Consider the following 17,271-nt stretch of genomic DNA (forward strand, 5'->3'; position numbering starts at 1 on the left):
GGCCCTATTGGGCACAGTCGTCTGTGATGCATGTCCTGACTCTTCTCTTCCCACTTCTGCATGCGCTTGTATGATTCTCTTAAAAAACTGCTATATCATTAAGCAGTGAAAACAGATGCACTTTCCACAACACTGCCTGTTGTGTCTGCCAGTACAAGGTTCAAAAGATGTGAATAACACCAAATAGGAACCTGATTGGGGGAATGCTCAGAGAGGAGTGTAGAAAACCCCCTAAACTGTCCCTGCATTTTAGCTGCACCATCTGTTGAGTTGCCCACACATGTGCCAAGGTCAATATTAAGGTTCAGCAGCACTTTTTTCCCCTTTTTTCAGCACTTTTTACAAATCTCTGGCCAGTAGATGACTCACAGTCCACCACAACAATCAGTCTTTCTTGAATGACATCTGTTACATATCGAAGTATGATTGAACACTGGTCTTTGGAGCTGATATCCTGGGTTGTGTCAAGCTGGACGGAAAACATGCCAGCTTGTCTCACTTCATCTGTTATAGTAAATTTTATCAGCTGGCCGATGACATCCACAACTTTATTAAATTTTTCTTTTGACAGCAGAGTAACTAGAGCACCTCTGCCTTTTGTACAAGTTTCATGTTGCTTTTTGCTGTTTTCAATGCAAGTGTTAACATGCTGTTGAAGGCAAATGCCATATTTACTCAATAGTAGAATCAATGGATGTTACCATAATTAACAGCAATATTTTCTAAGCTATAACCTGTAGCTTAGGCCACATTTGCCTATGACTTTAATAACATCCACTATGCGCTCCATCACCTGCCTTTTCTTTTTCACCTGTTCAGCACGCACTGACATTTGGTTGCTAGTCAACAGGCTTTTTACATCTGCCTTTTGTATTTTTATAAAGTAAGCATCTGCACTTTTTCTGTGAGTCTTACTTTTTTCGTGTTCCACTATCCTTTGATGAATGTGTTTCCAGTCTTTCATGCCCCTATTATAAAAGGGCTATCACTTACCTAAGGAGCAAATGCCAAACAAACAGAACAGTACAGAGATTGTTTTTTTCACTTGCGGTTTGTTCCATTTTTGCTATTGAAAACTGTTGGTAAAGGAACATTTGAGGTTTGTTAAGGATGATAAGAAAAAAATGTGTCTACATCCTGTGACTGAGGTCGAGCAAAATAATCAAAACGATCAACTGGATCATCTTCATCTGCCTTGTTCTAGGCTTGTGGTTCTGGGTTCTGCTGCTGAGTTGCTGCCTCTGTTATCTGTCTCTGAGTAGATTCTACACTCCCTTTCACACTTCCTTCTGTATCCCTAAACTCGAGTGTGCCTGTATTTTAATCACAATAAAAAGCATTCTGTAAGCTTTAACATATGTGGAATGCATCTTTAAATTAAGTTAAAACAAAGCAAATTAAATATTTCTTATGGCAAATTATACAGGCTTTCATGGGACTTTTATTCCCTTTCAATTGTAGGCTTTGTATATTTACTACACTTGTCATCATGTTTGCTAATTCACAGACTGTGATACAACAGCTTACCTGTGTTTTCCACATTGGGGGCATCAGCCTCTTGCAGCATGATACAACTGGGTCCTGGCTCTTCGTCTGACACTAAATTAAATTTCAGAAATGGTCGTATTTCTCACCACAAATTTTCTCTTTTTTTAGCTTTCTGATCAAGTTAAGTCAGATTTATTAATGTAGTGATAATAAACTACATTTATTAATGTAGTGTATTTATTAATGTAGTAATGTAGCTAGATTTATTGTATGAGTCATATTTATTATTAATGTCAGGGCATAACTTAACATAAACGGTGGTTTAGACTGCTCCTAACTAGCTTAATGTTAACTTACCGGCTGTTTCATCGAATTCATGTGTTGTTGTCGTTTTACTCTCGCTGCCACTTGTTTTAGCGAAAAATGTACTAAGCTTAGTACATTTGGCCGCATCAGTTTCTAGAGCTTTTTTTTCTTTATTCTGGCCTTTTCGGCGCCACCTTTGAGCTTCTTATTGTCCATTTTCACCTGTCGACTGTGAAAGTGAGTCGAGTGATAATTACATCATCATTAACCTGCAAACTGCGTTCTGCTCATGGGGCTGCGAGAAAATAAATAAAAACAGTGGAGGAGAGGAGCTGTGGTAAAATAATTAATAAAAAGAGTGAGGCTAAAATAGATAGATAGATGGATGGATGGATGGATGGATGGATGGATGGATGGATGGATGGATGGATGGATGGATGGATGGATGGATGGATGGATGGATGGATGGATGGATGGATGGATGGATAGATAGATAGATAGATAGATAGATAGATAGATAGATAGATAGATAGATAGATAGATAGATAGATAGATAAATGCATGCATGCAACTGCTTTGAGTGCAGGCAGATCATTGAGGCAGATAGGGACACCGGCTCCCATTTTTTTTCTCCAAAACATACTAACCGTGCATAATATATTTTTTCTAAAAAATGCAAGCATGTACATCAATATTTCTCACATATTATTGTAGCATAGTTTGTGCTGAATACAAAAAAAATACTTGTTGGCCAATACTATGTAATAAGTAGCTGAAATAAGCACAAATATCAGAGCATGTAAAAACATCTTAGAGGCCACAAAATCACCCCAGACCCTAGAGGGTTAAATGCATTAACAAATTTTGTCTAATGGGCTAAGGTTAAAGTTGACAGGAAACTGTAGGTGCCAAAGTTTTGAGGGGTTCGGATACAGACTTGATGCACTTGCAAGCTTAGCTGCATGCAAAGCTTTTAATGCGCACCCCTAACCCTACCCTTCACAGTGACTGTGACAGTTTTATTTAGTGCTATGAGTCTGACATTGCTAGTCTGAGATATGTAATCTCAGCTTGCAAATTCAAGTCTGCACCCAGATAATATTGATAGTTTTCTGTATTGTGATGTTTATGGAAGTGAAATGCTTTTTGAACAAGAAAAAAGTAGTATTGGACTGTATATTGTCAATGGTTTAACAAAGTAGCTCATAAGTAAATGAATAATCAGTCATAACTAGTTATAATTAATCCATATCAGTTATACGTAAACAGTTTACTACAGATCAGTTATACGTAATAACTTGTAGCAGATATAAGTTTACAATTCAAACTAGTTTACCAGCTAATTTTGTAATAGTTAATGAAGTGCATCTATCTATCTATCTATCTATCTATCTATCTATCTATCTATCTATCTATATATATATATATATATATATATATATATATATATATATATATATATATATATATATATATATATATATATATATATATATAATTTTCAGATTTTTTGCTCACAAATAGAGTGTGTATTTCTTCTGTTAGTTTGACTGATTAACCCCTCTTTTTGCAGGAGAAACCAGAGAAGAACGCACTTTCAGAAACTGGATGAATTCTTTGGGTGTCAACCCTCATGTCAATCATTTATATGGGTAAATCACACACTTTTAACTGCCTGCTCTACCAAGTGGTTGACCATATTTTCACTGTTTAAAATAATGACTGTTAAAGTCATTTAAAGAAGGACTGTTTTAAATAATGGTTTACATTACACAGAATTGTAGGTTTACAAAAATAAAAAAATCAAACAAACATAATTCTGTTGCACTACTACATTTGATTTTGGTTTTACTGTAAAAAAGAACAACAACAAAAAAAAAAAACGAGAAAACTTGTTAAATGAGAATCTGAATTATATATTATGGCATACTTCAAAAAATAAATCTGATTTAGTATTCAAAAATGTTTTATTTTGAATATTATTTAAAATAAATTGGTCTTCACTTTACATTTCACTTTGTTTTCATATTTTTCAGATTATATGTATTAATTCTGGTACTTATATCATAAACCAACATATCAACATATTTGGTAGAGGTTGATATTTTAGAAATTATGGGATGTGTTGAAAAAAATCCATTGAGTGTGTTAACTAGTGACATCAGGAGTTAAGAAATACAATCCATTTTTTTCTCAGTGGGGCAGTTAAAGGGTTAATGTAGGATTGCAATCTGATTTCAAGTCAAAATCTAATCCAGTTGATAGCGAAGTGAAAGTCTTTATGTTTTGCATGTGTATTTAATTTTATTTTAAGACTTTATTGGATCAGATAAAAAAAAAATAAAATGATTATTTCCTACTCTCCCAGTGACCTCCAAGATGCTCTAGTTATCTTGCAACTTTATGAGAAAATCAAGGTTCCTGTTGACTGGAACAACAAAGTCAACAAGCCTCCATATCCCAAACTAGGGGCCAACATGAAAAAGGTATTCGTTTATCAGTAATTTTACAAAACTTCTGGACAAATCAACAAGTTTAAACCTGCAAACAAGTGATGCTTTCTAATTTGCTAGTTTTCTTGTTGAATAAAGTTGTGCTTTCTGTATTTACATGCATTTGTGTGTCTGTGTGTACAGCTGGAAAACTGTAATTATGCTGTGGAACTTGGGAAGACCAAAGCCAATTTCTCATTAGTGGGCATCGGGGGGCAAGACCTGAATGATGGAAACCCAACTCTCACTCTTGCCCTGGTCTGGCAGCTCATGAGGAGGTGACTACAATTATTAACATAGACAATGAGGTATAGTTGCTGTTTAGCCAATAGTAGACATGGCTTATCGGTGGCTTTGAGGACAATGGCCATCCATCTTGACAGTAAAGATTCTTTAAGAGATGCTTTTACATGAATCACTGTATTTCCGTTACAATCAGTTAAAAAAGGCCAATTGGACTGCAAGTGCTCTATACTCTATAAACTTTTTTTTCTAATCTGAGCAGGAGAGCCTGCAACACTTGATAAGAAAAAAAATGAAATGACAATGTTTTGTGGATGAGAAATTAGAAATGGTGTAATGACATATGACAGTCAAGTCATTTCAATCTAAAATCCTATTTTTTTAATCCCACAAGTACTCACTTGTGACTCTCATATGGAAACATTGGGTCTCATTCACTAATAAATACTATAGAATACACAAGACGTGTCATTCAAATAGTTTTGAAAAGTGTAACGATCAATATGGCGAATGAAGCCCTGCCTTTCAGTACAGGAGCCAATCACCGATTGCTATAGACTGACAATTCTCCAAAGGAGGGGCTTGGACCAGACATTAGTTTCTGCAAATTTTGTGTCATTCGAACATTTAGAAATGAAACTAAAGAGACAGTTGTTTAATTTTATTGGTAATTCCTAATATGAAATTTCATCGTAAGCTTGGCAAGCGGAGAATTCGATGTTTCCCCCATCAAACAGAATGCCTGAGCATACTGCCCGAGAAGCAATTCAAGAAAAGGCAACAACAGCGCACATGACATTATCCCCCCCGCTTAAGTAGCGCCCCCAGGAGCTCACAAGGAAAATTGATGGGCACATAAGAAATTGTCAATGAGCGAGCGGTCCAGCACGTCCTGGGACGGTATCCAACTTTTCTCTTCGGGTCCATAGCCGTCCCAGTAGACCAAAAATTGATGGCCATGACCACAGCGGCGGACATCCCGCAACTTCTTGACTCTATAAGCGGGAGCACCTTCAACTAGAATAGGGGCAAAAGGGGAGGGAGGGGAGGGAATAGAAGAGCAAATAATAGGTTTAACACAAGACACATGGAATATCGAGAAAATCGAGAAAAGATCAATATAATGAGCTAATTTGTTCAAAGGTTGTTGTAGGAGAAGATAACATGTGGCTAGCCATACTTTTTGTCCACTGACATATCTAGGAGCTTTGGAGTTACGATGATTGGCGTGACAATGAATGCGCTCCCCGGCCCAACAAAATGCAGTTCTCACCCTTCTCCAGGTGCTCCAAGCTCATTGCATAAACACCTGCACTGAGGGAACGAAACGGGTTCCTGAGAGGGGAAAGTAGGTGGCAGGTAACTTAGACAGAACTGAAATGGGGATTTTTTGGTTGAGAATGACGGTAAGGAACTGTGTGCATATTCAGTCCATGCCAGTTGATGGCACCAAAATTAGGGATTTGCCTAGCTAAGCAATGGAGGATACAGCCGAGATCTTGGTTGGCCCTCTCAGCTTGTCAGTTGGTTTCAAAACTGCGACATGAATTGAGAGCCAATATCTGAAACGGGGTCTAAGGATAGACCGTATAATCTAAAGACATTGTTGACGACTATTTGAGCGACTATCTGACAACTATCTGGCAGACTATCCCAGGTGGATGGAAGTTTAAGAATGAAGTGGGTGGCCTTTGAGAAACGATCTGCGACAGTAAGAATCACTGCAGAAGCCCCGTAATAAAGTCTAATGCAAGGTGAGACCACAGAGGGGACGGGATGGGCAGGAGTTGGAAAAATCCAACGGATGGGGTGTTACTATTAAATTGGACACAGACAGGACAAGATCCGACGAATTGGCGAATATCACAGAATATAACTTGACAAAGCTCCCACAGGACAACACGACTGGTACGGAGACGCAGACAAGGACTAGCCAGAGCACAAGAGGTAGTGAAGCAAAATCAAGCAACTAGACACAAACATGGGGCATAAATTGCACATGAATTAAGCCAAGTGGGTACAGGTGCAAGGGATAAGCGAACCATAGAAGACCAGAATGACCAACAGGTGCCCAACCACTAGAGAGACCAAAGCAAACAACAGACCACATGACAGATGAATCATGACATTTGTGTGTATGCATGGTTAGTAAATGAGACCTATTGTTTTGTACATGGGAATGTCCCTTTTTACAGATTGATTAATAAAGATAACAAGCATGTAAAGCAAAGCTAGGCAAGACAAGTTCTCCTCTGGCCTTATTGTGAAAATGCTGGAAGTCTGTTGGGGAGAAGTCTGTCGGATGTTTAGGCTAACCCACAGGATCAGTGCAGAGATTCTCTTGTCGCAGGGGTTAGTGGGAATCAGTCTCACGTTCTCTACCCCTCATTGACCAGCACCCCAGCATCTGCTCAGGATATAAGCTAGGTCTAGGATTATGTAGACCTCGGGATATGAAGAAACACACAAACATAAGTGTAGATGCCTTTCAAATTATAATGTCTATTTGGGAAGTGTTCCCGGCTCCAGTTGAACCAACTAAAGTTCGTTACAGGGCAACCACATAGTAATCCATTACAATAGTCTAATCAAGAGGTCATAAAAGCATGAATAAGTTTCTCTGCATTAGACGTTAATAGCCATGTTGAAATGTGGCAACTTAAAGATAAACAAAGCACTTTTACAGATGTTTGAAATCTGGCCTTCAAATGACAGGTTGCTATCAAAAATGACCCCCAAATTTTTTGACTGAAGGCGTGGATTGAACTTAACATTCATCAGGTAGGTGTTCTAGGTATTTGCGTGTAATAATAATATTTTGCGTGTCCAATAAACAAGACCTCAGTTTTATCTGAATTTAGTAAAAATACATTTTTAGTCATCCAATTTTTAATATCAGCTATACAATGTTAATTTCATGACAACAGTTATTTCATGACTGTTATTGCATAACAGTGGAAACTAACTCCATGTTTTTGTTTTTCATCATGTGATCTAGCGCCAGCATATATAATGTAAAAAGTAAGGGACAAGAACTGAGCCTTGTGGTACCCCACAGTGTACTTTTAATCAGTATGATGCCTCTTCGTTAACTGATACAAATTGATAACATTCAAATTAGACCGGAACGTTAGTTGAAAAATAGGCAGATCTGGCAGACTTTAATGCTTTTCTAAACTTAAGTATATTATATTTCCAGCCTAGACGAAAAACCTCTAATTTTGAATTTTTCAATCTACGTTCCATTTTCTGCCCTGCATTCTTTAAGGCAACAGTGTGCTCATTGTGACAGTGATTTATTTTCCCTGATCTTTTTAAGTGTAATGGAGCAACTGTGTCTAAAGTGCTAAAAAGGGCAGAATCACTAGTTTCAGTTGCAGTGTATAGCTCTTCTAGGCTGTCTGGAATACTAAGGATATTTAAAAAGTAGGTTAATGGCAAAGTAATCTTCATTGCTAGAGGTAGGTGATTGTTTTACCATATTTATAAATAGAAGCTGGTATTGTAGGCCTATTAATGCACAATAAACCAGCTATTAAATAGTGATTTGAAATGCCGTTACTCTGTTGCACTTCAACTACAACAATATCAATATCATGTAATAATATTAGGTCTAAGGTATGATTATACTGATGAGAAGCCCTAAGACATGCTGTTTCACTCCAACAGAGGTGAGTATGTCTAGGAAGGCCAGATTTAATGCATCCTTTTTTATTATCTATATGGATACTAAAATACCAACAATTAAAACTTTATCTCTGGCCAAAACTATTTTGGATAAGAAATCATCAGTTTTTTTATGAAGTTGATGTGGTGCCTTGGAGGCCTATATACAGTTGACAATATAAATTTAGTTTGAGATTTAGTGTAAATATTGTGCAGTGAAATATACAACACTATTTCTTCAAAGGAATTATATTTGAAACCAGATCACTGAGTGACACTAAAAATATTATTACATATTATGCCAACACCTCAACCTTTTCCTTTAAAATGAGGCTCATGTTTATAATGATATCCTTCAGGTAAAGACTTGTTTAGGGTCATGTAATCGTCTGGTTTTAGCCAGGTTTCTGTTAGACAGAGTGCATCTTTAGATCTTTAGATCTAAGAGAGCAGACACAGTCTCTATGTTATAATATCTTAGTGGCTCTATGTGCTGCAGATTATCTGAGTTATATATGCTGCAATACAGTTCATGCAATACATGAATTGACTGATTCAGAGGCTAATAGAAAGGTAAATTGGTTCTATTTTCATATTAATTTTAAAGTGCTTACAAGCCAAAATAAAATGAAACAATTCTCTTGCAAAAACAGTTTCTTGCTATTATATCACACTTAATATTGGCTGTGTTGCTGTTACTGTCACTTCATAAAAAGATGTAAAATACTGTAATGCAGGAAAATAATTAAACATGAAGATAGTGGAATAGAATGGTAAATAGAATGGTCAAGACTTACAGATTTAGATGAAAGATTTTTAATTTATTTGTATTTTTTACAATGTTCGTTTATGTACATACGTTGCTGAATTATTTATTATTTATTAAAGTATGGTAGCAACAGGCCAAATCAGTTTGAAAATGAAAATGTAAATAAAAAAGTAGTTATTTCCAAATTTACTTTGACTTTTATTTCATTGCAGACAATATGAACACAAAATATTTTATGTTTTGTCTGGTCAACCTAATTTAATTTGTAAATATACATCCTTTCCTGTAATTCATATTATAAGTGTTGTGAAAAGGAATGGCAACAATACAAAGTGGTAAATGCTTTACTGTTCCAACTTCTTTAAATGTGTTGCAAGAACCAAAATTGGGATACGTTTATATTTTGGAAAAAAAAAAACCATATGAAATAAAAATCATGAAGAACACATTAAATAATGTTTGTTTTGTCTGGAATGAAATTCAAGTAAAGGTAAATTAAAAAATCACTTCTTTCTTTTTTATTTATGTTTTCCATACTGTTCCAACTTTTTCTGATTTGGGGTTGCAAAACTATTTGTTAATGAATTGTACACCCTGTGTATTTTCTATATGTTAGGTTATATACAGACAATTTTTGTTGTTTTAAAATAAAAAATGCACAGTATCATATAATACTATCTTACTTTTATATCTACACCCCAATCTGAAAATGTAGGCTATTAAATCTATTAGAATTTTTTCTCTCTCTTTTTATTTGACAAAAAAGAAATAAATACACTTAACTTTGTGAAAACTGTTAAAACTGATGACAGCCATCTTGTGAACTGAGAAGCGGGCCATCTTGTGCTTTGGTGGATTGGCAGCGGCCATTTTATGAGCTGGACTGATGAGCAGAAGACAGGAGAATAGGTTATGCCAGCATAAGTGTAGAGGTTGAATGAGCAGCAAGCTCTGTCACCAGCGGATCTTGCTGTCTGTTACACTTCCCCAAAAAATCAATGGTGAAGAGGGAGCCCAAAGAGAACAATGCAAAGTACATATAAACTCCATTAGCATCCCTCAAGAACCAAAACGGTTGAGGGTAGATTTTGATGGTTCATTTAGTTCATAATAAAAGTAAATGAGAGCATAGCCTGGTGAATATGTGGCTTTGGCAATTATCCTCAATGTGGTTCTCAAGGGAGAGCTTACCTTGATGCAGATGGACTAATAGTATTGCTGGATCCCTGTTATGGTTCAGTCTTCTGTAATGACTTCGCACTAGTTTTTAGCAAATACCCCAAATACCACATTTGTCTTATATTCGTTTGTAACAGCTTAACCAAGATGATGTTTTTCAAGTGAAACATAAGATCTGTTGTGTTTAAACCCATGCCTGTTTTTCTGCTCTCTAAATTCTTGCTGAAAATACAGAGGCACTCTCCTCTATTGCCACTGAGAAAAAAAACACTTTCAGATCAGTGAGTAGTTCACAGGTGACAACATAACAAGTTGCAGCAGTCCATTGTTTTCTTGAATTAACTGGGGTAGAAAAGGGGGTTTGTGCACACCATCACATCTCGTAGCTATATTTGTTATTTAAATTTTGATTATGTATATTAATATTTAAATAATTTAATTGAGGATATGGAGACAGGAAATATATTTGCAAACTAATAATGTTGATGTTTTTTTTTATTTGTGTTCACTTCTAGATACACTTTAAATGTGCTAGAGAACCTGGGTGATGGACAGAAAGTCAACGATGATGTTATCGTCAACTGGGTTAATAAGACTTTGTCACAGGCAGGAAAATCAACTAAAATATCAAGTTTTAAGGTCCACATTCTTTTATTTATTCAGTTCACATTATATATTAATATAATAAATATAAGAGTCATACATTAAACAAGTACTTGCATATGTTGGTTGAATGTATGTGTGAATTGTGTATTGTAGGACAAAGAGATCAGCTCCAGTCTGGCAGTCTTAGATCTGATTGACGCCATCCAGCCCGGCTGCATAAATTATGACCTAGTAAAGAAAGGAAGTCTGAGTGATGGAGACAAACTGGACAATGCTAAGTAAGATTTTATGTGTTCAGTTTACTTTGCACTAGTAACTGCAGGTATAAATGTATGGAAAAAAAAAAACATAAATGCCATCAGATATACCAGGATTTAGGTCTATCATATTTCATAGTGGGGTAAGTTTGTGTCCTTGTCTTGCAGATATGCTGTTTCCATGGCCAGGAAGATTGGTGCTCGTGTGTACGCCCTGCCTGATGATCTAGTAGAAGTCAAACCCAAAATGGTGATGACTGTGTTTGCTTGTCTAATGGGCAGAGGTATGAAGAGGGCTTAAAATGACACTCTGTGGACAATCAAATACTGATGTCCTAACCAAAAGCCATTTTGCTGGTTGAAAGGCTTCTGGTTCAGTAAATTCTTCACAACCACAATAAAAATGGCAATAGGTGTTAATTTTTTTAAAACTATTATAATTTCTTTTTTCTTTTCTTTTTTTTTTTTTTTTTTGGTTTGTAGGGCAAAGTTAAAATTGGCTGAAAATGTGTGGAAAATTATGACTGGTTCTTTTAGATATAAAAATGTAAATATACAAAATATATATACAAAGGGAACAAATTCATATAAATTTTAATGAAATGTAGAATGGCAAAACCATTTGTGTGTTGAATTCAATTCATTACTGTTTTTCAGTATTTTTATGTAAGCGATTAAAATAAGTGTGTATGAGCGATAGGTACAGTTTTACACAGACAGCTTCAGACACAACTGTTACAACTGGCCCAACTCGATGCAGCCTTGCTTCTGTGCAGAACATGATTATGTTTGAATCATATAATTGTAGTGTTTGTTTTTCTTAATGATTATACATGCTACAGCATTTACCAGAAATGTTTTACTAAGACACAGTAACATATTCCATAGTCAAGTGTCAGTGTACTTTTTGCCTTATGTTTATATATAAGAATAGCCCTGAATAGCTTTTTATATAAGAGATATCAAAACAGAATGAACTATGCATGATCTGTATTTCTTTTCTTTAAAGTGATATACTCCTCATTAAAAATCTTTAAGCATTAAATAATACATGCTATAAATTAACAAACAAAGATTACAATAAACTACTTTTGATAAACTCACATTTGGTTGGTGTCTCACATTTGGAATGTCTGTACAACTGTAAAAAAAAAAAAAAAAAAAAAAAAAAAACAGCATACAACTATGTATAGTGTATCAATTTCAGCAGTTTCAGACCCTCCCCCATCCATTAAAGGAGAAATGAAGCACTCAGTCAAGTTTACATTTCTTTTGTACATTGGATTTCACTTGAATGAAAATATATTTAACAAACTCGATTAATGTAACCATTTAGCAGAAAACGGCATGTTTTACTATAGATTTTATACCTAGTGCACTGGCATCTTGGAATGTCGATGTGTCTGATGCCACAGGGTTGGTTCTGTTCTCTCAGCTTCTCAGATACAGTGGAAGTAACCCAATGCGTGAAGTTGTGGGCATGAAGCTGGTGCAGATACAAGCACCAGATGTGTGTCTAATATATTAAAATAAATTTTTTATATTTTTCTTCTTTTCCCTTTTAATTACCGATCATTTGATGCGCTTTGGGCCACTCTCTGTATTACTGCCTGACTGCCTGTAATGGGGCGTGTATTTTCACTTTTCACTTTTATAGCTGCTCACCTCTTTTCGTGATCAAACCAAACTAAGATAGGACTTGATAAGCGAATATGCCTTGACATAATCCACAAAGACACGACTTAGTAAAGCATGAAGTTATGTATGATTTTAATTGTTGCATTGGTCTGAATGTAATTCCCCTCGTCAGGCAAGCACTGGAGCAGTGTGAGAGAGTGGACCAAAGCGCATCAAACAAAAAGTATTAACAAAAGAAAAATACACAACTTAAATGCTTGTATTTGCACCAGCTCTGCGATGCATGTCCACGACTTCATGCATTGGGTTAAATCAGGCTGTCCAGTCTCCGTGTTTACTACCATGGTTGAAACCTATACAGGCAGTCAGGCAGTAATACAGAAAGTGGACTAAAGGGTATCAAATGATTGGTAATTAAAAAGGAAAAAAGAAAAATTTTATAAATATATACATTTTCATATTAGACACACATCTGATTGTAGTGTTTGCACCAGCTCCACGTCCACAACTTCACGCACTGGGTTAAATTAGGCTTTACAGTCTCCGTGTTCAGTCCATTACTTCCACTGTAATGGTAACATTCAGAAACAAAACACCTGGAACATAAAGAGGAGCATAAAAACCCACTAACATTAACATCAACAAATTAATAAACTAATTAGCAAATGAGAAATACATGACAGAAAAATTAAAACCAGAAAATATATTAAAAAATTATCTTAAGTTCAAGATTAAAATGAGTAGATTTTTTAAATAAGGCAAATGTATTGATTAGCCATTACTAATGGTGTAGCCTACATATATTTTGCAACCAGTTTAGATGTCATTTCGTCCTCTCCGTGTATATAGCCTAGTACAATTTTTCTGAATCATTTAGATAAAAGAATCTATTATTTACTTTTTCTCTCTGTATTGCGGCTGTGCGTGCACTGTCAGCTGATACAGGCCTAAATTAAATCTAAAAAGCAACTAGCATACTGTGTGCTGATATTTGTTCTTTTTTTTTTGGAATAACGACCAATTTCAACCGTGAGGAGATACCGGTACTTGATATGCAATATTTTCTAAAATGTTATTTAGCTCGAAATAAAAACAATTCTCTAAAATTATTTTAGATTTCTTTCTTAAAAAACAGATTGGATTGAATTAGCCTATTTCACAGTGTGTATACATTATAAATAATAATTAGCCTGAGATAGATTCCCCCTTCATTCAGAAATAAAAAAATGAAAGCCTTCCTTTTCGACCCTGGAAACAGAGTTTTGAAAAATGCTGAAAAGGCCATTTTGATTCAGACTTCGTAAGCTTGATAGCCTAAAGAGAACATTGGCTGTCAAATATGCTACAAAGATTAGCCTATCAGATGAAATGCATGGTGGAATACAAAATCCAAATGTTCCTTTGCTGAATATTTATTTCAATAATCTTTCACTTTAATATTTTATTAATCAGTATTGGTCATTTTAAAAATAAAGTATGTTACAATGAGTATATACAATAACTTATAGCAGTGGTCCTCAAACTGTAGTACGCGGGCTTCCTTCTAGTAGTGCACAGAGAAATACTGAATAATGACAGAAAAAACAAAAAGAATAACAGTTTTAACCCTTTGACATGAATGATTACACTGATGTGATCAGCACCGGCTGTTCCCTGAAGCATACGATCACGTGCTTAGAATGTTTACTTTAGTTCATCGTGTCATCAGATGCTAAAAATCAACCTGCTTTGGTGCAGAGCCAGAGAAAGATTCGCGCAGCACTTGCGGAGCAGATACACGCTAGAGAAGCAGTTTTGCAGATCAGTGCTGTTGTGTTAGCATTTCAGTTACTGCAAACTCAGGAATCTCCTATGCTGCATCATTGGTAAAATAATTCTTACAAATGTATTTAATGTGTGTTCGTAGTTGTGTAAAATCAAGACGTCACTGATACGTTTTGACTTAACAAGCGGATAGCAGTTACTGTATGTACAGTTAAGAAAACAAGCAGCATCATTAAGCATTTTGTAACATTATTAAACTCTTATTACATGAACTGTGTTAACTCGCGCTCAATCTCCACTAGCGTGGTGTCACGGTTCGTAGAGGGGAAAAAGGGGCGAGGACCCAAGTGCAGGGTAAAGTAGAAATTTATTTAATAAAATAAAACAAAAGAACAACAAAAACCACCCCGAGGGGGAAAACACTGAATAATAAAGCAAGAACAAACTAGACTGGGTTGGCTGGACAAGGTAGGGCTGGGCACAACAGGACAGGGAAATATCGACGACGAACTGGCACAGGACAGCACACATGAGGAGAATATAAGCAAGAGTAATTAATACAAAAACAGATGAACATAATTAACTAATAATGGGTAACAAGGAGGGTGGGACTAGACAATAGACGGGAGAGCACCTGACACAAAGACAACACAAGCCAGGTGCTCACATTAAACAGGACAAGAACACGCAGCCAATGAGAGAACTCATTAACTGAGTGTTCTTATGACTGGACAAACACTGAAGCACACAACAAAAGCACGCGACCAATGTAAACACAGAGCCACGTGATTTGACAACAGACACAAGACACGAGCACACGATAAGTGAAAACCTTACCGTGCGCTCACATAAATGCAACGTGCATGTTTCATCTCAGCGCCAACCAAAACCGAAACCAACTAGAGGGAGACGCTAAGAATGAAACAGCGCGATGCTGACGAAACAAAACACAAACACGAGTACAAGAGGACAGATTTGAGGACGGTCCGCGTGCACCTTTGATGACGCGCACCCAGACAATGACAAAACAAGTGCTCGACCCAAGGAAACTCGAGCCGAGCACTAACAGGACAGGACAAAGCAGAGCTAGTGTCCGGATTCTGCCACAAAACAAGAATTAACAAGACCAGAGTGGCAGAACCCTGACACATGGTCTAAATCCCCCTTCCTCACATGCATGAACAACAATCGCATGAGCAGCAAATTAAGCAATCTGATAACAAAATCACAAGACATGCATCTACTACGCGCTCACAAGTTGACACAAAACTGTAAACTTTCTCTCCTTAAGTTTTATCCACTTCCTCTCTCTCTCGCTGTGTGTCTCCTGTTTCAAAATGTGCTCTCTGTATCTGACAAGCACTTTTCTGCATCCGTGTGTGCTCTTAAAGGGGCAGTGCTTAAAAACAAACTAAATTAAATATGAGTACTAGAGAAGTTAATTAAACAGCAAGTGAATCTTACCCCGGTTACATAGAAATGATATAGGACCTTTATAAATGAACATCACAAAAGGCCCACAAGAATATTTACTTAAACCCCATTTCTCAGTTAGGTTACATCCACAGGTGCTGCTGTTAATCCGCGGGTCAGGTAATCAAAAATAGGCTGCATATTTATGGGTGGGTCACGGGTGGATAAGATTAACCTTTGGTTATACAAATGTGAACTACTTTTTCTAAAATATTAAGGAATGAGAGACATTTGATTAGCTTTTATTAAACATGTCTTGTCCTGTGTTGTTTTAATTACATATGCCATTACAATCGTGCTTCTAGGATCATATAAAAAATGTAATAGAATCGCGTTGGTTTTAATAAATAAATATAGGCTATATCATTTTTTAAATAGTCTTGAATTATCTTTTTGTATTAGCCAGATTTAACTTTCTTATACTGTTGTGCAGATATTCGACACGTGTATAGCCGATAAACCTTACCAGTTATCTCCAAAAACCAAAGTGTTTAAACATTTTAAACTGTGTTTTTAGATTTTTTTTACTGTAATGGGGATAGAATGTTCAATATAAACATTATTATGCTTAGTATAGTCCCATAACCGAGAACGAGTAGGCTATAAGATAACTGCAGACTGCGGTTATTTGCATTCAGTTTTATTTTTTCTACACTGTACTCATATGTGCAACAGGCAAAAATTTTGCTTTTAAACGTATATTAATCTAAAATTTAATAATAATAATATTAATAATGAAGTGACACAGTGGCGCAGTGGGTAGCATGATTGCCTCACAGCAAGAAGGTCGCTGGGAACCTTAGCTGGGTCAGTTCTGTGCATTTCTGTGACATCCGCTATATGTGAATTGGGCAAGCTAAAATTGACTGCAGTGTATGTGTATGATGTATGGGTGTTTCCCAGTGATGCGTTGCAGCTGGAAGGGCAAAAAACATATGCTGGATCAGTTGGCGGTTCATTCCGTTGTGGCAACCCGAGATTAAAAAAGGGACTAAGCCGAAAAGAAAATGAATGAATGAATAATTAGATTAGATTAGATTCAACTTTATTGTCATTACACATGTACAAGTATAAGGCAACGAAATGCAGTGCAATAGCAGCAAGTGCAGGATATAGGTATAAGTTATAAAGTGCAGTTATAGAAAAACTATGGTAATATTCACAGATGGATGTACTATGAACATTATAAACAGGTTGTATTAGCTATGAACAGAGATTAACAATGAATGAATATATGTACAGGATGCTATTAATAATCAGAAGTGTGCAGATAGATAAACATAATTACAAATGTTTATGTACAGTGGGTGTGTACATAATTACAAATGTCCATGTGCAGTGGGTATGTACAATTCAAATAAATGAATCAGTGCAATGAATATGTGCAAAC

The 17,271-nt window shown here is 36.0% G+C and overlaps 1 protein-coding gene across 1 annotated transcript in view; it reads left to right on the forward strand.

Annotated features, from left to right (window-relative positions):
• pls3 (plastin 3 (T isoform)) overlaps nt 1-12,109 on the forward strand; it is a 63,301-nt gene extending 51,192 nt beyond the window's left edge. Inside the window, exons 11-16 of the mRNA XM_056471751.1 lie at nt 3,368-3,446; nt 4,163-4,280; nt 4,431-4,564; nt 10,659-10,782; nt 10,903-11,027; nt 11,175-12,109. Of these exons, the coding sequence (XP_056327726.1) occupies nt 3,368-3,446; nt 4,163-4,280; nt 4,431-4,564; nt 10,659-10,782; nt 10,903-11,027; nt 11,175-11,307 (713 nt within the window). The 3' untranslated portion in view covers nt 11,308-12,109. The remainder of the gene's footprint in view (nt 1-3,367; nt 3,447-4,162; nt 4,281-4,430; nt 4,565-10,658; nt 10,783-10,902; nt 11,028-11,174) is intronic.
• Nucleotides 12,110-17,271: the final 5,162 nt, after the last annotated feature.

This window comes from Danio aesculapii, chromosome 14 (assembly GCF_903798145.1).
Source record: "Danio aesculapii chromosome 14, fDanAes4.1, whole genome shotgun sequence".
NCBI lineage: Eukaryota > Metazoa > Chordata > Actinopteri > Cypriniformes > Danionidae > Danio > Danio aesculapii.